This window comes from Ammospiza nelsoni, chromosome Z, assembly GCF_027579445.1.
Source record: "Ammospiza nelsoni isolate bAmmNel1 chromosome Z, bAmmNel1.pri, whole genome shotgun sequence".
Lineage (NCBI taxonomy): Eukaryota > Metazoa > Chordata > Aves > Passeriformes > Passerellidae > Ammospiza > Ammospiza nelsoni.
Window position 1 is genome coordinate 51,133,298 of NC_080669.1, and position 23,136 is coordinate 51,156,433.

At 36.7% G+C, this 23,136-nt stretch overlaps 1 protein-coding gene across 2 annotated transcripts in view; it reads left to right on the forward strand.

Annotated features, from left to right (window-relative positions):
* ADAMTS6 (ADAM metallopeptidase with thrombospondin type 1 motif 6) overlaps window positions 1-8,964 on the forward strand; it is a 137,991-nt gene extending 129,027 nt beyond the window's left edge. For both annotated transcript variants that reach the window (XM_059492440.1, XM_059492441.1), the window contains exons 22-24: window positions 2,084-2,260; window positions 3,468-3,624; window positions 8,188-8,964. In XM_059492440.1, coding sequence (XP_059348423.1) covers window positions 2,084-2,260; window positions 3,468-3,624; window positions 8,188-8,297 — 444 coding nt within the window. In that variant the 3' untranslated portion in view covers window positions 8,298-8,964. The remainder of the gene's footprint in view (window positions 1-2,083; window positions 2,261-3,467; window positions 3,625-8,187) is intronic.
* The last annotated feature ends 14,172 nt before the right edge of the window (window positions 8,965-23,136 follow it).

The following is a 23,136-nucleotide window of genomic DNA, read 5'->3' on the forward strand; positions in this document are numbered from 1 at the left end:
CCAGTAGCTGGAGAAAGATGGAATTTTCTTCTCAGCTGGAAAGATCTTCTCAGACGGAATCCTACATTTAGATTCAAGATTGTGTCTTCAATTAGTACTATAAGGAAGATGCTCCTAAACTCAAAGTTTAGTCATTGTTGCTTGTTTGCTGACATCCTCTATAGATTATGGAACCTCACAGGTCCATTGCGTTTTGACATTTTGACACAGTCCTTTCAACATTGTCACTTTTCTGTTTGTTTTGACAGACTGATGTGATTTTTAAGCACTCAGCTGGGAAGGGGCACATATTTCAACATTCTACTTAAAAAGTCAAATGTTTTGCACAAAATACATGTGGGAGAATGTACTTATAACACTCCTTGGAATTTGAATCCCAACTGATCAGTCATGATCATGACTTCAAAGACCTCATATATTAACTGTAATTGGGTTTTGGTTTCTATCATTAGTATTATTTGTGTAGTTCTGCCAGAGATCTCTTACTTCCCTCCTTCATCTGGTTTTCTAGTAGGAAGTGTGCACAAGATTTAGTGTTGAAGTGTAAGGACCTTTGAAACTTTATATGTTTAGTCTGTATCAAAATTCTGAATACTGAACTACTGTATATAAAGAGATGTCCCTCGGCAGAAAAAGATTGAATAGGGTAGAAAAGGTTACATTTTGAGGAAAGTGATTATATATGCATTTTGCATTCTGGATTATAAATTTCAAATGCAAGACTCCTTTTTATGCAGGCCAGTTTAACATCCTAGATCCAAGTGGAGATAACATTTGGAATAAACCTTTTCATTCTATATGGACTAGTTTAGGTGCCTCCCTCTGGAGATTTTCTTCTTGTTTTGAGGTATATGTAGATAGAGATATAAAATTTTACATATTTGTAGGGTATATCCTTACATAATAATGTGGAGCTGTTTGAAAATTTCTATAAATTACTCAAAGATGCTTCAGGATTAGGCATAAAACTATTAAGTTTACCTCACTCAAGTATTTTTTTTATATTAATCTTAGGGATGTTTCTTTTTTTCCCAGTGATATAGTGAGTTGTTTTGGATGTGTGGAAAGCCTTTGGTGTGTGATTTCTTGAATATTGCTCCAGTTCCACATAATGTTGTTTCCCAAATAATGTTTTGTCTCTACCTATTAAAGGCATTTCCAGTCTTGAACAGGTTAGCGTAATCTCCATGTAAAGTTTATGCTGTCGAAAACTGATTCTGATGCAAATACTGCAGATATGCTTATGGAATAAAGGTGAACATGCCAACAAAGGGACTGATTTGGGAAAGTTCTTGAGTTTCAATTTTGCTAGCACTCGTCTCTTCCTCGTTATGCAGTTGAGCTACTGTGTATGACAGTTAGTGGTCAGTAGCAAAAACGAAGGAGAATGGCAGTGGCACCATGGTGAAGGAAGATGGCGAAAAGCCAAAGTGATCATCAGCCCTTTTTCAAGTGGCTGTTTTATTGTCTGCTTGCTGTCAGAATAGCACAAGAGTGATAAAAGAAGGGAAAACTGTGAAATAAGTGTAAAAATTTAAATAGGAAAGGAGAGGAAAGCATACACTGTAGGAGAGGGTATAATATTTTATGTATTTAAATTATGTGATTTCTATGAAATCAAATCCACCATTTCTCTTTCCTTTTGTGTATTGATGAAAAATGTATTCATTATCTGTGGATAAAGTGAAGTGGTTGAAGACTGTACTAAGGTGATACTAAGAACAGACTGTCTTATTTTTAATTATTTTAATAGTCAGACTGGTTTCATAATAGTGTTATGTGTGGCAGGCCTTTCTACTTTACAGTGTTTTTCTTAGGCCTGACATAAATAGTAACGTTGTAGTCTAAATACAAACAGCAAAGGAAATTTAAAACTTAGAAAAACTTGTACATAATGAAACAATCTTCAGTCAGCTTGTTTGTGTTTCTAAACATTTAAAAATTATTATTACTGTATTGTGATTATAGCTGAATTGTAAGATCATAAATCATCATGTCCTGCTTTACAAATAGCATTTCTGAGAGTTTCATTGCTGTTTTGCTGAGATTTTAATTATTTATTTGGATAAATATTTCTTTTCAGTGCACACCAAAGTGTGGCCCAGGATTCAAACACCGAATTGTCCTGTGCAAAAGCAGTGATCTTTTAAAAACCTTTCCAGCTGCGCAATGCCAAGATGAGAACAAGCCGCCAGTGCGCATCCGCTGTAGCTTAGGCCGATGTCCTCCTCCTCGCTGGGTTGCTGGAGACTGGGGACAGGTGAGATACTTCATGCACATCTTCATTGCTGTTAGTCTCCCACATTAGCACCTCGTAGCCTAGGGTGTCCTTGGAGGTATATAAGAGACGGTTCCTATGGCTGAGGGAAACAAAAAGATTCTCCCCTTTTGTGTCAGATAGAAACGTGATTCTTCATGATGCTTGTCTGACAGCAATCTAGTTTCTACTGGATGAGTTTCTGCAGGCACTTTAAAGAAAAAAATCCATACATTTTTTCAGTATTTTGGGGATACAACAGTGTTGCAGGGTGTACTATCCTTAAAACATGCTTAACTTCTTTGAGAAACATGGTGGAAATATAAAGCCAATTCCTATTGTAGTAGCAGATTTATATATCTGTCTCTCAACAAAACCACGCTTTGAGATCAATATGATTTTTTACATAAGATATTGAGTTGCCAGACAGGGAGCTAAATTACCCCAGGACAGGCCGAATAATGCCACCTTTATGCAGTGCTTCAAAATATGATTTACTAACTTTCCTTCAAAATATGATTTACTAAGTTTCCTTCTTCATTGATCACGAACAAGATGTTTTTGCATCTTGTTTGTGATCAATGGCCTGCTTTTAGAATATTAAATGAATTAATAATTTTCTGTTTGCTGAGCAATTTTCCTCTAACGAAAATGAAACATTTTAGTTTAATTACCCAGTGGAAAATCATTTGCAATATTACAGTCTAGTTGGCTTTTTCTTCATGGTGATTCTTCCGATCCACTTTTATATTTAACTAATATTGGACTAAAATTTTAACTATTTATTTGCAGAAATTAAAAATATTTTGAAACAGCAAAGTCTATTTGTTTGAAAGACATTTACTTTTCCCTTAAAAAAAATCCTGTAGAAGATTTGGATTCTTGTTTTCTTTGTTTTTTCTTTCTTTATTCTAAAGTCTTAGTATGCCACATGAAATTGAGTAAATTATATTCTAATATCTCAGATCTGAACTTTTCAGGGAGTCAATATTGCATTTCATTTTCTCTTCTTTGAAAGATGAGTACTCACATGTATTGTAAAAAATTCTGGAATATTTTGTGATAATTCTTTTCTCTATTAATCAAACATCTTCAGATGCCTGTCTTCTTTAAAATTTGTGGATGTAGTGTGTTTCTGATTGCTTCCTGTTGCTTTATTTTATATTTAAAATTTGGATGCGGGGTTTAAATTTTTTTTCTTCTTCTTTAGTGTTCTGCACAATGTGGTCTTGGGCAACAGATGAGAACAGTACAGTGCCTGTCATATACTGGACAAGCATCCAGTGAGTGTCCAGAAACTCTCAGACCTCCATCAATGCAGCAGTGTGAAAGTAAATGTGACAGTACTCCCATTTCCAACACGGAGGGTAAGTCTAACATCTTAATATAATTTATTCTGAAAAGAATAAAGTGGCATAGTCAGCATTGCTGTGTTGGTAAAAGTCTAGATGACATCATCTCTCAGGCTGTGAATAACTTTTTAAAAATTATTTTCTGTTTAGTCATTGTAGCTCAATGGTAAAGTCAATGAAAACCTAAATACACATTGTTTGTTTGAAAAAAAAATACATAGCCTAAGTAATGGAAAAATACTATTGTTTGTGTCATTGATTTTCTAATCTCTTTATTGGTTCAATGGAAATGTTCATAATAGCAGGGGGAGCATGATATAACTTTTCATCCACTGACCTTCTGTCTGCCTAATCAGTGTTAAACACAACAATGTAGTGGCAAAAAATAGTAAATTCCCTGTTCATTTGAAGACTGGGACCATAGATTTTGTGCTACATGATTCTTGGAAGAACAAGTCTGTTCTTACACTTTGACATCCTTTCAGCTTCTTCTAACTAACTTGTAAATTTTTTTTAATTATAATGCCTGTTCAAAATAATTATAGTATTTTTTGCATTATACAGTCCAATTTAATCAGACTATTAACTAACTTCATCAGAATGTGTTTTTGGTAGTGGATATATGAGATAATATTGTGAAAGTAAGCTTATTCATATTTATTAAATACTTCAGATCTGAACGTGTAAATGGTCTAGGCCAAGCTAGGTTAGAAAATGCAGACTTCAGAGTAGACTTGGAGTTCTAGGCAGTAAAAATATGTTTCCTCATCAATTATAAAATTGGGAATTGTTGCTCATGAGATAAGTACAATTCATTTTGTGTGGAAGGGGAGAAGGAATAGAAAATTCTCCAAACTATCAAGAGATTACTCAGCAAAAGCAGTCATTCTAAAACAGTTATTCCCAAATTTTTTATATTCCCTAAATTTTGAGTACATGACCACAAGGTTGCTAGCACTGCTGCTTTTAACACAACTCATGTCTGTGCAGTATATAACTGAGTATTTTTTACACAAAATCTCCTACTACATTGGGGTTTAATGTCCTGTTTATGTGGAAGAAACGCTCTGATTAAAATTTTTTTATTGGCAAGTTTGTCCTGTAGTCTACTCAGATTTGGTGGTCATTCAGTGTCTACTCTATCCATCAATGTCCAAGCCATAGATTCAAAATTGTTATAAGAGTCTGGCAAATAGAGATGGCAAAGTCTGTGATAAAATGGGAGCATACTAAAATTGTCCCAGAAATACACTTATGCTTCAATGTATGAACACTGAAATTCACTATTTTTGGTAAAGTTTGCATTATTTCTGTTTAGTGCTCTCATGAAATCTTTAAGTGATAACTATCAATCTAGGAAAATTTCTGCCTTTTAAATCTCACAGGCTACATGTTATTTTATTTCCAAACACAGATGTTGATTTCAGTCCAAAGTAAGGAAGGTAGTAAATTACTTATAAGTGGACATTATTAAGTTCCAGTCTCCTCTTAATTTCTAGATGACAAGGTCATATTGTTATTTATAGTAATTACACTAGTAATTCTTCAATATTATCAGAAAATATGCTAATCTCTTGTAGAAGAATGCAGCTGGGGTTTTCTGTGTGTGATCTCTGTACACTGGGTGGCCTGAACTTTCCTACAGTAGAACTGTGCAGACTACCTATGTACAGTGAGTCTGTTGATAATTATGTTTTTAGGGACCCACACCTTCACTGGAAAATTTTTAGGATCCACAAATAGAAAATATTGAAAAACACTTATACTGTATTCCAGATGGCTGTAAGCTCTTTGGCCTGCACTCTGAGAGAGCCAGGTGCAAGCCAGCTCCTTACTGACAGCTATCCAGGCTCATTAGCACACTTAGGGAGAACCAAAAGGAAAAAGATACAGTAGAGTATCTTCTGAAGGATACCAATTTTAGAGCAATGATATTTTGTCGTGAATATATTTGTGAGTGGGGCATGCTGTGCCTCTGTGCTTACTTCAGTCACTCTGCAGGTACAGTGGGATGTGATCTGACTATCAGTATTTGGGTTTCAAGGAAGGAATCAGGTCTCTCAGAGAAAGGATTTGTCCATTTTGTGCTTGCAGATTATGGAGCCTGTTCAACAATTTCTTAGCAATTTAATTTTGCTACCCAAAGGTAAAATCATACAGGGTTTTGAGGAAGCTTGAGCCGCTCCGCAGTATAATGGTCATGTTGGTGAAGCTTGGAAAATTTTTCTTTGAGAAAGTACATGTTGTTTGCTTAAAATAAGAGTCAAAATTTTGGGGATATAGAATTACTAGAAGAAAGTTACATTGAATCTTGTAATATTTTACATGTGCTTTACCTCTGGGGTTTTCAGACTTTTCATTGGTGATTTATAATATTGTAGATGTGGTTTTGATGGGCTGCCACTGATGAGGGTAATGTTGCATTTTCTGCTGGAAGTGAAATACTATCATCTACCACACCACTTGAAGCCTATTCAGAATTTTTCTATTCTCTTAAATACATATATGTCTGCTGAATCTATGCTGCTAAAGGCCATCAAAAAATCTACCTGAAAAATTGTTTTGTCTATTTTTATGTCATTTCATTTTTAAAATTTCTTTAGCTGGAGGCACAGTGACATTTTGTGATTTTTTAATGTAAAATGATGGTTAATATCATACTATCGCCTTATCTAGTCACAAAGTTCAGCAAGGCACAGCTTCTGCATGTAGCATACTGAAACTCATTCAAACTTGTTGCTAGAAACAAAAAGAACTCTGGTAAACCTTCTCCATTCAACCACAATCCTATGAAGAATAGGCTACTTCATCAGCCACCATTATCTATTTCAAAGCTCATTTCTAAACCAGAAGTTTTGGGAAACTTCAAGAATATTCTCTCATTGCTGTCCAAATGGCATCAGCTGAACAGGGTCCAGTTTTACTCAAGAGGAAGAATAACAAAAAAGAAACATGAAAAAGAATCATTTGAAATCCTACTTTTAGGAAAAATTGAGTTAGTGGCTTTACTTGTATTTAACCAAACACAGTGTTTGAGGGTTATTTTTGTGATTGAGTGAACTTTTTATGTCTTGTGGAGATGAAGTGAACCTTAGACTTTTCACCTCATTTATAATTCACCATCTGTCACTCTTATATTCCCAGTCTTCATGAACATGAGTACCTGAAATGTTTCTGGAAGAGTCTTGACCTCTTTTGTGAAGAGTTTTTGAAAGTCAGTCAAATAAAGTGACCACGTGGTTGCTGGTAGAGAAATATATCTGTTTCAACCAGCTACTCACAATGTCTTTTTTCCTGTCACTCAATTATTTTTCCATTAAGAATTAAAAAAATAGAAAAGCAGTATGTCAAACATCATTTAGATGGAGTGAAAGAATTGCAATGAAAGCACTATGTCTGTGTTAATGAAATGAAAATTTAAACAATTTCCTAACCACTTCTTGCTTAGCTAAAAGCATGCATATTATCAGAAATACTGGTCAGTACAGACCTGGAAATTCAGCCTCATTAATGTTTTCCTGGGTTCAAATACTAAGAATTCTCATCTGCACTCAATTTGCTACTACAGTATGCTTGCAAGTGTTAAGTGTCTGTAACAACCTGTTCCACAGCAATAATCATGTTCTAGGAGATCATATGGAGACTGAAGAGCTGTAGAACCTGAGTGTGTCACTGAATTTACAGATGTAGCCCTTTCTCAAGCTGTATCAGAATAAGAACTGAGCACGGATCAAACTATTCCATTCCCCATTCCCACCTTCTTTCTACAAGTGCAAAAAATGAGCCAGAAGAGAACTACAGCATATTCCGGCTCCTGTAATGTACTCACAAAGTCACTTTATATGCAACCTGTGTGGGATGCTAAAGAATTTAACCCTCCTCCATGGGGTTGAGCTCTGTTCTCCCTTCCTGGGAAAGCTGCATGCTGGCACAACAGGGCAGCTGAGGCAGTAAGCCTCGGCATATAGGAAAACACAACTTTGAGAAAGTGCTTTTATGTGTATTACAGGCATAAAAGTGGCTTTCCTTCTAGCATAAAATCAATTGTGGATGTGTGGAACCATGCCTAAAGTACAATCCACCATTCAGTTTTGTCACTGAACTCACCCTGTTGGTACCATTATTCGTAACACTTGTGTAATATTCTCCATCCCTGTTAGCTGAAACTCATTCTGTTTTAAGGATTCTTACAAATGCACAGGCATGGTATCAAATAGTGTGAATCATCATAATGATAACCTCTTATGGGTGAATAAAATAACTGCTGAGAAGGAAGTTAAAAGTAATGTAGAAAAAAGGACTCACATGTTCTAACTGTGTAAAGTAACCACTTATCCCAATAAATTATAGCTCTTCCAAGGCAAAGACTATGCACTTCTAAATGTCTGAAAACCTTGCGAATATTTTTATGGCTTTTAAAATTTGCAATATTGTATGCACTAGAATTGTACTAGAAAGAGTAGTTACAAAGTAAGCAAGATAGATGGATAGATGAGAAGCATGTTAAACATCAGATTTTCTTTGTACTTCAATTTATATATATCTGACTTTTTTCTCTTTAATGTTGTTAATTATTAGAGTGCAAAGATGTGAACAAAGTGGCCTATTGCCCGCTGGTGCTGAAGTTCAAGTTCTGCAGTCGAGCATACTTCAGACAGATGTGCTGCAAGACCTGCCAAGGACACTGACCCACAGGAAGCAGAAGAATGTGCCTTGTTATTATCTTTGTGGAAGAGTGTCCATCGAAGAGAGCCACACAGTGGAATAAGATTGACGTCCTTGCAAATGCATTACCCTGTGGAAAACATAACCACTGGTCAGCCCCAGCTGACAGGATTTCAATATTATTTTAACTTCTGTGAAGTGGGATTTATTAATCCAAAGTGCTGGACACAGTATGAGGGGATCCCAAATTTGAAAAATTCACACAACACATATAGAATAGCTTACTGTGGAACATTTGTGTTCTTTTGACTAAATCCAATAGTCTGTTTACATCCATGGACCATTAAAATAACTTTTATTATGGACTTAGCAATGACACTGAATCAATTTCTATTTAAAACTGTTTAAAATGTAGTTCTTATGAGTTGGTTTACTATGGAAGTAAAGAAGAATCAAAAAAAAGTTAAGTCATAGCTTAAAAATCTTAACTATTTTATCTCTTGACACAGCACCACAATTTAAATTATAAAATGAGCTTGGAAATGTTATTTAAGGAGCAGAAATTTTTTAGAAAAAAAAGTATTTTTCCTTCATTCCACCTATTTCCCTTTGGACTAATCCATATTTCCTGAACACTGCTGTGAGCCATATATAAAGCTATAATAAATAGAACAACCATGAGGGACTTAGTTTTAAGAGGTGCAACAGTTATTGCAGTGATGCATGAAATACAAGTGTGCTATGAAACAAAATGAAATCTTCACTGCAGGTTTATAGCCATCTTACCATTGTACAAGTGAAACAGATCTCCACTGAAAGGAACATATTTCAGAATCATGAGGGAGGCAGACCCCTGCAGTGGTGAAGACTGGATTGCCAGTTCCTTCACTACTACCATAAAGGTTGTTTAGGATTTACACTTTGACTCCTGCTCACTTTTGTTTACAACACCAGCCACAAAGAAGAAACAACTTTGTAGGCTTCTAGACATGGTTTACATGTTAGCTTTGATTCTCCAAAACTAAGGAATTTGAATGCAAAAGATAAGCCTAGTGTGTGATAGCAACAATCCTTTGCAATGCTGAAAGTTAAAATGGGTTCCAGATGTTCCCTCCTTTGATACCATAGCAGAGGTACTGTTTATGAGAAGGAATATGTGAATGTTCTATTCAGGAGACTGCATCTGAGTGGCAAGGATTGCAACCAAAGAATAAGTGACTCATGGAGGTATCTAGGTTCTGTTCAAATGAGAAGTCAAAAGTGTGCTTGAGCCAAGAGGCCTGTGGGACAATCAGGAGTAAGGCACCCTGGAAAAGGGATGGCTGTAGTGAATTCTGACCACCTTCACCTAAATGGCCACATACCTGTGTGAAGCTGGACCATATTTAAACAAGGGACAGCTTTCAGCATGAGACTGGAACAAACTCATGCCAGTAAATTAGAAGCTAGATGCCTTAACTATTCACTGCCACGCTCCACTCATTCATATTACCCTATTTTTAATATTCACCAAATACTTTGTGTTTTTAAAAGTAAAACCAAACTTCTTAGGCAAGTCACAATCAGGAATATAACATTTAAAACTTAATTGTCATAATCCTCTTCCCCTTCACTTTTCAGTAACAGTCTCAACAAGGAGATGAGGAAAGTAGGTATTTCTTTATAATAATATATTGTACTTGAACATTTGCATTTTGCAACAGGTCCTTCATGAATGTGATTGTGTGTCCAACTATGACTCCTTTGTTGTAAAGCAGTTAAAATTATGTGAACAATAATATGTGTTACAAATTCTAATTCAAATAGCACTTTTAAAAAAAAGGTAATCTTTTCAGTGAAAAATAATTTCAGAATATGAGATTGAAGTGTACCAATGTATTTTACCAATAACAAACCAAATATGTTGCACACTACTTACTAATGTGAATTAACGTGGAACAATAGATTATGTTAAGAGGACTCATACTATGAAATTCTCCCAACATATTGACAATCTGTCAGGGGGTTTTGTGTAGCCCCATGTCTATACTCATGACCATCAAATTCTGTCATCTGCTACCTCTTGCCAGTATTTCCACTTCTGTACACTTGTGACCAGTGGAATTAATTTTCAGTTGGCTTGCATGTATTCACATACGCTTGTTATCTGTTGCTCTCATCACCATGTAAACAACTCCTGTTAAAACTGACACCAGTCGATAAAAACATCCCAAATTTTTGGGAGTTGCACATAGAGATTAAGGGCAGTACATAGTGCTTGTCTGTTAAGTGAATTGACTTCCTGTATCCTTTTGACAGAACACCTTGGTGCTAACATGCCCTGGTTAGATCAGAAGTATGATGAAAGGGTAGGGGGTTGTTACAACATTCCCTAAGCATGAGGCCTTTTTGTATCAAGGTCCAGTTTTCTCCAGGGCATGATTTCTTTTATCAGCTAATGTGTCATTTCAGCTAATGAGAAAAGGGTTTTCTCTGTATTGAAAAGAAACCCCTTTTTTTTTACCTCACTTAGGACATGCAAATTGTAAGGAATGTTTCCAAAGACACATTTTGCTCTCTTACTGGTGCTAGAACACCAGGGATTCTGATGTTTACTCTGCAATATAACAGCACTGAGGTTGGAATTTAAAGAACTGCCTGGAGCAAGGTTGAATTGTATTGTTAAAGGGAACAAAACACAGAATGTATATGGATTTGCAAACTAAGCAACACTACAGACTAAGACTGAAATATGAAACCTAATTCAAAGAAAAATAATTGGTTTCAACAGCACAGTTCATTGCTGCTGCTACACTGTAGCCATCTATATAATCTAAGCTAAATAGTGTTATATTCCTAAATAGTGACAAAAGGAGTCTTTGTGCAGGCTATAAATATAACAGACCTAGAATCAAATAGTAAAATACAAGATGCAGAAACCTGGTGCCAGTACTTCCACTGAGCAATACTATCAGCTGATAAAGATCAAAACAGAAATAAAAATCTAAGATTAATCCTTCAAGGTGTATACATCCAAAATAGCCCATTTTGTTAGGAACTTTATAAAGGAGTGAATGTCACATAGATATCCTTAATAATACAGACTGAAATTACCTTTGTATTATTGTGATTAGTTGCTTATTATTTTATACTCAGTATTAATGTGGTACACTGTTACTTTATTATTATTTTTGCTTTTGTAAATTATATTCTAATTTATTGTCATGTTTCTTAACACTTGTTCTACATGCATTCTCCTGCTTGTAATAAAAACAAAAATATTGTAACACTTGATGCAGTGAAATTCCACACCAGGCACAGATTTGTTTTTAACATAGATAATTTAGTAAAATAAAAGTGCAGCTTTTAAAATTGATACCCATGGTACAGTTGTCTCTTCCCTGACTTACAGTTACTAGAATTCTATATGCTTAATGTTTGCTTCATCTGATACATCAAAATATATATAAGGTGTCTTCTTTGAAGTAACATCTGTGTAATGCTAGAATCCTGTCCTGGGCAGCAGCAATATTTGTCATATATTAGCAAATAAGGAAATAACAAAAAGGAAAAATCAAGAATATGGTCATGTACATTATTAAGTAATATTTTAGCCTAAGCAGTGATGTAGATCAAGAATGAAATTAATGGCAGCAAAAATATTCTGTACTTCTTGGAATTATTTCGTTTACAGCCAGTCAATAACAATAAAATGTCCTTCTTGCATTGAGCTTTTAAGGTTTTATCTGAAGTTTATCTGAAGCCATGGTGTTTTTAGATATAAAGAAGAAAGTAATTTCAGTAGACTTGGTGCTTGGGTAACTGTTGCCAAGAGATGCTTTCTTTCTTACCTGGCACAGTGTAAATAACTCACTATGGAAATCTCTGATCAAGTCCTATGAAATATTTCTTATTTCTGATTTAAAATCTAGTTTCTGGTTTGATGAACATAAACACTCTATTCTTGTGAATAAGACGTTAAAGAAAGTACAGAGAACCTTAAATGTATTGATGAGGTATTTATTAATTTTGTTTATTCTTTGTTATTCTATTTACAAATAAGGATTCAAAAACCAAATGCCTGTTTTAAAAATATGGGTATTTCTATCTGTGCTTGATCACAAAATTTTATTGCCCTTTGGAACAGAAGTTAAAGATGGAGTAGTCTTAGTAAATAACATGGTTTCATGACAATTTTCTCTGTCATTGTAAAGATACTGACTTTCCTCCCATACATTCACACTAGTTATAATCTGATAGATTTCCTATTATTGTTCAGTTTGTAGTGTTGCTTTTTTCCCCACTGGTATTATAGTGACAGACTGAGAGCACTGAAACAGAGGCATTTCTCCCTCCTTTTCTCCTGCTACCTTAAATCTGACATAACCCACAGTGACTGTAGAGCTCCTGACACAAAATATTCCCTCCAGTCTTTTTAAAATGCATTTTTTCATCAGAATTTGATTCTGGGGCCAATCCTACTATCATAATTCTCTGTTACAGTTTTTCAGTTTATTTCTTGAGGAAATTAACACTATTTTTACCTAAGATACTGCCTTTTCCTTTCCCTAACTTCCCTTTCTATACTGTTCCTTCTTGAGGATACTTGCTATTCTATCTGAAGCTCTCTGATGTACAAGAAGCATTTTTACATATCCTCTGCAGAATTCTGAAGAGATTTTCATTATTCTCCTGACTTCTTTATTATTTCTTTATTGTTCCTTGGAACTAAGACCCAGGACTCTTCTGGGTCCCCTTCTGTGGAGGTTTACTGCAATGGACTTTGGATGAGTCCTGTGAGCCTTATCTGGAGGCAGTCAGTCATCAATCCAAGAGTCTTGCAGAAGGCCATTACGAAGCTGAGGCTATCATTCTGCAAGAATTGACACCCTATCTGGCTGTTTTCCCTTCACCACGAACAATTAGGTGGAAGGGTTAGATGACTGCTTCTGTGTGGTCCCTCCAATGTAAGTTCTAGACAGAATAGTGTAAGAGCATTTCCATGCAGTAATCAGGATAAAATCCTAAACAAATTTATGAGGGCTCAATCAGACATGGAACAAGGTTCATTACAAAACTAATGAATTGGTCATTTCCCAAAATATAAAGTGGACGTACATGTCCAGTTTAGGGAAATGAGCCACTCAAAATATGGGGTGCTGTACATTTAAGGATACTGTATCCCTTAAACTGGCATACCACCTAAGCACCACATGCCATTTATTTTCTTCTGTTTCTGCATGGGACTGACATTTTCATTGAGCTGGACAGGCTACAGGACACAGTTTATGTTATGATGTCATGTAGCTGCCCATCAGAAAATTATTGAAATCTGTCCTGGAAAAGATAACAGGTATTTCTTCATTAAGGATTGGAAATTTAAATTTCTACAAACAGGAAGGCCTTTTCAGAGTAGATCTATCAAGATCAGTAAATACATAATCTCACTTTGTTAGTAATCCTGTTGGAAATAAATTTATCAGATCACAGCTTGAGATAGAAAAGGAAGTGTTTTGGAAGCTGGAAGTGAAGACTCAGCCAGTGAGTGCTCCAAGCTTCAGTTGCTATGACCACACAGAGAGGTGAGATTTGGCCTGGCTGATAAGGAATAAGCTGTGGATTTTGGAAATTGGATTTCTTCATCTGCATCAAGACAAGTATACTTGTTTATTCTTCTCCCCAGCCCCACCTTGACATCAAAGTCTACAAATGCGCACATTCATGCAGTGTTTACAGCAAAATTATCGCTCACATTGTTTGAAAAACCCATCTTGCAATATTATTTATTTTTTGCAAGGAAGATCACTCTTCTGCATAGAATCTACCACCCCTGAGAAGCAATGCTGAGTAATGTTTCTGAGTAACATTTCCTCTCCAAATTAACTGTGAGATAACAGTTCTGGACATGTGGGAATATCTTCCAGTTATATCTCTATGAAAAGACCCAGACCCACTCTAGGGATTTCAGAAGACAAACTTCAGTTGAGAATGCATTTTAAGTTATTATTGTCGCATTTGTTCTGAGGTCAACTATGTTTCATTAAGCAAATAAATTTACAGAAGTGCAGTGTGCTTAGTAGGGTCACTGCCTTCTAACATCTTTGAATACTGACCAGAAATAGGGGCAGGATCTTGTGTATGAATGACAATATGTGGTTGAAAAGTTTACAATCCATTTCCAGGACACTCTTTCATTTCTCAGACTCCACTCCTCAGAATCCACACACTGGTACAGGATATCTCTTCCCTCCATCATCTCCCCTGGTGGCTGTTTCTCCTCTTTCTCACATCTATGCTTTTACACATCTATGCATGTCATATTTGGTGTACAGTACTGCTGTCTTTGATCAGATATTTTAATGTGAATGTTATTGGGATTTTTCACATCTGTAATTTAATGCAGTTTTTTGTTAAAATGCTCATTTTAGGCTGGTTTTGTGAGTTATTTATAGAAGTGTAAAAACAAATATAAAATCTAAATCAGAATTTAAAGAAAAAATCTAGAAATGCATTAATTCTTTTTCAAACGGTAGTTCAAGTAAAAATAATATTTTTTTCTACTGCTGTAATAAACTTTTTTCCTATTATGAAAAATACTGAGTTAGGAGCAAATACAAAGAGGAGGAACCAAGCCTCTCTTTGAGTCTCAGATTCTTTTTCACATGTAGTCTTTGTATTGAAATGCACTATCAAAACAAGATCTTCAGCAGCAAAAAAGAATCTCAAACATCTCATTTGGCCTTTCTGGCTCAAAGTTTCCTTGGAAGTTTATTTACTTAAGATAAGGTTACATTGTTGAAACTGTTCTGTCAATTTGCAAGAACATTTGACTTCAGATGTATTATTCTTCGAAAGCATTTTGTCAAGGATAGGGCTTGTAACTGATTTTCTAGAGAGAAGGGAAGGTATGATGGCTATAATTACATGTATCAATTAACTATAACTTGCTCAGAGTCCTTGTGAAATAAAGTGCAGAACAGCCTAAATTATTAAAAGAGGAAAAGAAATTAAACTGCATTCTATACAAGCTTTTCAAAAAGAAAACACAAGTCAAGAATATTCCATTTTGATTTTCAGTGAGGTTTAAGAGCTGGATCAGCACTGGTTGCTCACTGCACTATTAAATGTTTTTAAAGCTGAAGACAAATTACCTGAATTCTATTTCCATGGAGGGTTTGGGGCTTTTTAACTCTGTTCTCCTAATCCATCTAAGGAAAGCACCATTCTGTGAAGCATCCCGCCCCGGATTTGCAGATTTGCTACGCTTTTTTTTCTCACTTCTTGCAGTTGTGATGATCACAAATTTTAATGAGAGGAAGACTAAGAATTATGGCTTTGAGGCCTTGGTCTCATGGCTGTAGATGTGTCCCCTCACTCCCTTCTCCTCTAGCTGGAAAACTGCTATGTGGCCTTTTTTTCCCCGGTATGAGCAAAGCAGGTTTCTGGTGCCACAGGCTTGCTGCCTGCTCATCTGCAGCATGGGCATATACTCAGCGGATACAGATACTCAGTGGATGGCTGTGGCATCAGGTATCACAGGTGCCTTGGACCAGCACTGCATAAAATTGGTTCACATGGAATGAGGCCTTTTTGTCACCTGGCTTTCTTGCTGGGGACAGGGTTCCAGAGCATCTTTCAAATTTGGCCAGCAGCCACCTCTAGGTCTACAGAAGCAGGTGTGCCTCAGCCCTCTCTTGGGGCTCAGCTGCGGCTTGTGGCTGCTCCGAACTGCAGCCAGGGCGGGTGTGGAATGCTGGAATGTGCAGTTCTGCCATGGCAGCCAGCAATCCCTACTCAACCATGTTGGTGTGGAGAGCTGCTGAGCTCTGAGCTGCGGTGAGTCTGCCCTGTGAGCAGCGGGCCCCCAAAGCGAGGCCAAGAACATGGTTCAGCCTCTCTTCAGGGAGCGCTGAGTCTGGGGAGCGCTGCTTGGGCCGGGCTGCAAACCCAGAGCCTGCAGCTCACCACAGCTGCCTCTCCGCTGGAGAGGTGAAGGGCTGCCCCAGTGAGCAGCCGTGACAGCTCCAAAGGGAGAGCGCTCTGCTCGGGCACAGGATGGCTTGTGCTGAGGTGGAAGACCAGTGACAGTGGTTTTGGGGGAGCTATGTGGAGGCTGCTAGTTTGGGAAAGCTGTGGAGGGGCCAGGACCAGAAAGAAAGAGTGAGGCCATGAGATGGGGCTGGGGGATGTATGTGTAAGGAGCTGAGGGAATCTCAGCGAGGGGATCCTGAAGCAAGAGTTGGGTAAAAAGGTCAAGACCACAGGTCCCAGCCAGAGGTACCCCTGCAGAGGAGAGGAACATGGCTTCTGTGGGTAGATGCAGAAACACCTTGAGATCAAAGACGATCCTTGCAGAAGCTCAGTCTTCAGGGCGGAGAGTGGAGAGTCCTTGCAGAGCCTGCAGAGATAGGGTCAGTTTAATCCCTTCGGTGAACTCCTGAATGCTATATATACTAATAACAAAAGAAGCTATGAGTCTCTCAGTGAGTTACAGCAGTGAGCAGAACTCTATACCACTTTGGATAACCTGTTTTAATTTGCCATGCTGTATTTAGCAGATGAGTGAACTGCAAATGAGCACAAAAAGTAGCAGTTGCAAAAATCATGTCTGTAAATTTGCCTGCCACAAAGACAGCTGCATTCTTGAATGCCAGATGCTCACTGGGTCCTGAGTAATTCTGCTGAACTGATGAACGAATGCTTACAGGGTGTGTTGAGTCCCAGCTGGTAATCAAGATAGTGAAGGGCTGCCAAGGGGTATGTTGCTCATTAAGAGTATGACACTTACAGACTTCAAAACAATGAACCTTGAATGTCCTTTAAAAATAAAAGAGAGAAGTGACATGTTTTGGTAACTTTGGACTGAAATTTTGATAATTCCTCTGTCTGGCTTGAGAAACTTGATTACAAAAGCAGTGACCTTGCATAGGGTGTCCAGAGTTGTGCAGCAGAGCCTTGTGGTTGCATGTGAAGTCTCAGCTTGATTTTGCTTATGTTTTCCTTACTATATCATGTATATTATGTTTTCCTTATTATACATATATATCATTCAACAATATATGTTTATCTTTGTTTTGATTGAGTTCATGCTGGTTTTGGAGGTATGGCCCATTGTTACCTGGATATAATGCAGAGAAGTTTGAAAAGGGCTGGAAGATGAATGATCAGCCCTACTGCACAAAACACTTGAGCCAGGATTTAGAAAAAATCATGCAACTGTCTGTGAGAAATAAACCACCAAACAAAATCAAACTTCTGAATTACCATTCTCTTATTATTTTTTTTCCCCAGTATTATGATTTGCTTGTTTCATATTTTCCTGCTCTATATACTGTGAAAAGCCAGAAAATCACTTTCTAAGGGGAAGAAGGAAAGGTAGGAAACTCAACAGCTGGATTTATGCAACTGAAGTCTTTCACTAGAAAACACAAATATTTTAACATATTACAAGGGCTAACAGGATAATACCTCATTCTGATTAAGAACAAAATATTCATGATACTTATAAGAAAGTGATAGGCATCTTTCTCTGTGAAGGCAAATGCTGCTTCCTTCTGGGTCATTCCAAGGAATTGTCTTCCAGCTGGAAACTCTGAAAGTCCAGGGTAAACTTCTCATGCTCTCTTTGTGATCTGCTAGGCAAAGGAAGGCTGCAATTCCAGCTCTGTGCTAATTAGTAAACCATCAACATCAATCTAGCATCATCCTATCTTACTGACATAACTTCTTTCAAGACAGTGGACCTGAGCTTGTGCTCTGCTGAAGGATTCCTCAGAAGGTACACAGGCAGCACTGTCTTTGCCCTGCAATAGTCTTGCTGTGCCACAGGAGATGAATCTGGCTCAAAGTCAGAAAACTGATCATTCATAACCAGGTTGGAGTGGACATACACAAAACCAGTGCCTTTGGCTTCCATTTGGGCTGCCTTTTTTTCCCCCTCCCAGATGCTTTCTGGAATGAAGGTTAGAAAAAGTGGCTAATTTTGTCTTGGTAACACAGTACCAAAAGATAGTATATCACAATATAATAATCTTCCTCAAGATCTCATTCTTAATCAATGCCTCTGTTGTCAGAGGCATCAAAAACATCATCAAGATTTGCCCAGTTGAGACTCTAGATACATCTGCTATAAATACTTGCAAAGCAGCTTTAGGCCAACAGAGTGTTTTTCCAAATCTGTTCTTAAGCTGAAAAATGTACTTTTTATTAAAAGGTTGAGAAACAGTGGATTCTTGTGCATCAGTAAATGTAATGAGTAAAGTATGTAGAACTAATTACAGTAGAGCATTTATTACAAATCAGCTGTTAAAAATCTTGAGAAAAAAAAGGAAATAAATCACACAGACACAATTTAAAATCATTTCTAGTAAATAAGCATGGAAAAAACCCCCCAAGCTAAAACATCTTTTGCTGTTTAGAGGCAGATAATCCATTCTTAGTCCAGTGCACAAATTTGATTTACAGTGCATTTCAAAATATTTATCTTCTTTTTAGGATTTCCATCACTGCCTAAGCCAATAGCCTGCTGTGTTTGAAAATGTCTGGGCTGTAATTGTAATTGTTTTTAAAGCTATTTTGGAAAATAGTGAGCTCTGTTGTATTTTGTAGATTTAAGGAATGCAATTATCAACATTGTATATACAATCCAAGTGACCTGCTGGCTTCAGAAGCTCAGACCCATAAAAAAAAAAATTAACAACAGCAAAATGTTTGTTTAATTTTTGTTCTGTAGTTGGTCAGTGCTAGGTGAATTATGTTATAGCCAGTTTGGCAATAATATGATTAAATAACAATTCCATATAAGTACATAACAGTTGAAGTAAACATACAAGGAAAAGAATGATTTTTCTGGGTGGATAATCTGACCCATTTTCACATGTCAGTATTTGATGAAGTACTGTGCTGATATGATGGTATCTGGTACTCCTGTAATTCATCCAAAATTGTTAACAAACAGCTAGGTCTGAAAACTCAACACAAGGTAATACATCTTAGCGGCTTGTATGTAAATATGTTAGATAAGAACTGAAATTTCTTTGGTCTTGTTCATTATAAACTGATAGAGATCTTTCTCAAAGTATTTGGTCTCCCTTTTCTTCTGTTTAAGAAGAAACCTATATGAGGTTCCAGTCTGAATATACTTTTCTAATAGGCATCTGTTGAAGAAGCTCTAGAGTGAGGAGGTTTGAAGAATATGTTGGAATTTCAGTTCCAATTTAAAAAAAAAATAAGCACATCAGCTTTTCTGACTTAGAACTAAAATTACAAGTCAGTCTCTAAAAGCTCTTAGCAGTCTGCTTTGAAAATATATACATGCATTAGGAAAAACACTCACAAAACATTCTTTGGAAACAACTTTGAAATTAATTTTTTCACTATACACTGCATAGCTAACATTCAATTGCACTTTATTGACAGTACAAAAACATTAAAATCAGTTAGGGTCTCATTTCAGTTAAACCTCACTCTGTTCTTTATTGTACCTTGACACATTTTACAGAAATCAGTTAATACCCAGTTAATAATCAGTTAATGCTTCAGAAAGAATCTCCCAAGTTCATGTGTAAATGATCATATGTAAATGCGTATCAAAGCACAAAGTTATTTATTCACTGATAGTTGCATAAGCTATGCATCCATGTTATACATAACCTCTGGGAACTTCCAGCAATATTGCATGCTGCCTTTTCCCAGGTATATTTTTTTGTTAAAATGTTTCTAAAATTTTTTTGGAAAGCAGCTTGGGAGTGATTTTATGACAAAGTTACCTATAACCTCTTTTTTGCAAACTGGCCATTAGCAGTCCTATTTAATCTTAAAAGCTATAAGTGCTTCATTCCATTGGTACGTGGAATTGGAAGTGTCAAATTATATGCATTATATATTTCTACATTTATTTAAAAATTCTCCTCTCTTCAGAGTAGTTACAATTTTCCTGCTTAGCAGGAATCAATGCAGTGTCACAAGATGCATTTACATTGCTTTCTTGTCAGTATAAAATAAATATATATTTTTACAAATACTTCTTAACAGAACTACTCATCTCAGAAGGAGCTCATTTTAAATGCTCATTTACCTATTGTGGGCTTTGAGCTTCCTGATATTTCTCAAAGTTAAATCAATGAGTTTAGACTTCATCACAAACTTGACTGCCTCTTCCTATATCTGGAATGAGTTTTTTCCTTTCTGTTGTCGTGTTCACCTCTGGATTTTACTTTCTCTCAAAGAAAAAAACAAACCTCAACCCTAATAAAGGTTTAGGATGTCTCTGTCAATATTGAGCTCATTTTTCTGTTCTGTGTAACCCACAGCATACCCTCTTTTACATTATTTAAGAACTTGCTCGAGGCAAGCCATAATTCTCACTCTTGTGATATATTCCTTATGTACAGAAGCCAGCAGAGACAGACACGGGGCAGTGATACCACAGAAAAGAGGGAATGCGCTCGCTAAACTGATGCATGGATGAAATTGACTGGAAGAGTTTTGGAACAAAACTGCTTTTCCTGTTTAATGAAGCTCTGAGATACTAATTTTGTGGCTAAGCCAAAAAGCATATGGGAAGTGAACTGATGATACAGTGAGGTGCAGTCCCATGATTAATTTCCAAACTCTTCAGATGTTGTACTCCAATCACCTCTCTGATGTGTTGCTGCCTAGTTTGGTTCTGTCATTGCAGCTTTCTATTAGGACTGCACACAAACAGAGTCAAGTATTTGCACATTTGCAAATCAGAGACTCCAAAATTCTTGTGCAACAAAAGTAGAACATCAGTCACAATCCAGCTGGGCACCAGAAATATAGACAGGTTTGAAAAAGTTTGGAAACGATTTGTGAACTTTTTGCTGAGAGTTTTGAGAAACTTTTGTCCTAAGTAACCTCAGGCACTTTCTAAAACTGATAAAAGTAGCTGTCAGGCTGTAAACTGGGTTTATTCACACTCTTCCATTTCCTCTCAAAACTGCCTTTGGGTGCCTGTCTCTTCTGGGAGGCTTCTGAGGGGGAGGTCAGGGGGGTTGTTGATGTGTTCTTTGATGTTTCCTTTGAGGTTTGGAAGGGTGTTTCTGGCATTGCTGTTGGAGCAATTCTGTCTAAAGGAAAGCTAAAACTCTTGATGATGTACCTGTAACTTGAGGTTTGAGCATACAGTTCTAGTGAAGAGAAAGTTGCTCCCAAAAGTTTTTCAAGAAGTCTTTGTGTTGTTATTGTGAGACCTGATTTCTTGAAGTGATAAAGTGGTCCATACAGATGCCTGGATTTCACAGGGGATGCCTGATTTGGAGCTGGGAAAAAAGCAAGCCCATTTCGGTTATGGGGATTTGCATGGAGCAAGTGATCACATTTAGTTAATTCTAGACATTCTGTTTTATTCAATAAATTAGTATGAGAAAAATAAGGAAGACACAAAAGCAGATCCCAGGCTGTCCATTCTGTTGTGGAGTCCTATAATTTATGCTTTCTCTCTCTATTTATATCTATGTATTTAATAATTTTAATATTATGTATATAATTTTAACAGTTAATCTCTTACCCCATGATTAAAACAAACAGGCAGTCAAATAGGCTTGTTCTGATCCCATAATACTGGGAGCCCATAACTGACCCTGAAGTCAGAAGAACTTCAGTGCTGCCAAACTTTAAGCAAATAACTCCTTTGGGGCTACAATGACTTAGAGCTGAGATAGTCTTGGTTTTCAGGTAGTTAATGCAGTTTTACTGGTGTTCTTTGCAGGCTGACAAACAGGTCTCATCACTGATAGAGGCATCACTCATTCTAGAGGCATCTCACATCACTCTGAGAGGCAGCAAGCGTTTGGTACCTGGTAATTAGGTGAAAATCTGCCTTTCAGAGGTTGTAGATCATGCAGACATTAGCAGAGCAGGAATAAGTAGAGACTTGGCCTGACTAACCAGGTTTGATGGTGCTTTCAGAAAACTGAGTAATTCTGACTGAGCCTTTGCTTTGAAATCAAACAGTGCTGTGGCAAGTGTGCACGTTAAGAGGCAATTCTAATGGTCATCACTAAACTTTGTTATTCTAGGAGAGTTAGATGCTCCTCTTGTGTGATTCGCTATTTCGGGCCCTGTTGGGACAGACAGAGAAGTAGAAACTCAATTAATACTCTGCTTTCACACAGTCCTATTTTTTTTTAAAGAGCTGTTAATAAATTGAAAGAGCAGTAGTTTAAATGTTGCTAGGTTTAATCACAGTTGTTGTATTCTCAGTGTTCAAAGAATTGTAGATGCTGCAAGCCCAGTGGTAAAAAAACTGTGAAATGTCTAAAGTTGCTGTCTTGCTGAGTTGGTGATCACTTGAGAAACAGGGTGTTATAAAAGAGAAATCTAGTAATCTTAATAAAAAGACATTGCTAGTGGTCAAACTTATGCTATGTTAGTTAGAAAAGCACAATTGTATCTTCTCTTCCTTATCCCAGGGAATTTTAGATCAAAGACAGTAAAGTGAGATTTCCCTCTTTGCATGTTTATAATGTGTTAATTGGCTTCTCTACTAAGATGAAGCCAAAAATCCTTTGGTGTTATACTTCATGAATTTATAGTGTGCTACTAAACTCTGTCTTATTCTAAAAGCAGTAGAAGTTGAGGTCCCTACTCTTCGTGCCAGTACTTGTGAGATCTATAAAACAAATTAAACACAGTCTAATCAGACTCTCTGTCCAAGTGAGGTTTCACTCGAAACCCATACTCAGAATGCATACTTATCCTATCTAATGCTACTTATCATCACATATCTGTTGCTGTGCGATATTGAAACTGCCAGAAACTTTCTGAAAAGATGAAGGTAAGACATGCCCAGGAAAAACACAGCTCAGAATGTGATCAAAATGTAAGTCTTCTAAGATCAGCTGAGCAAAGCAGACACAG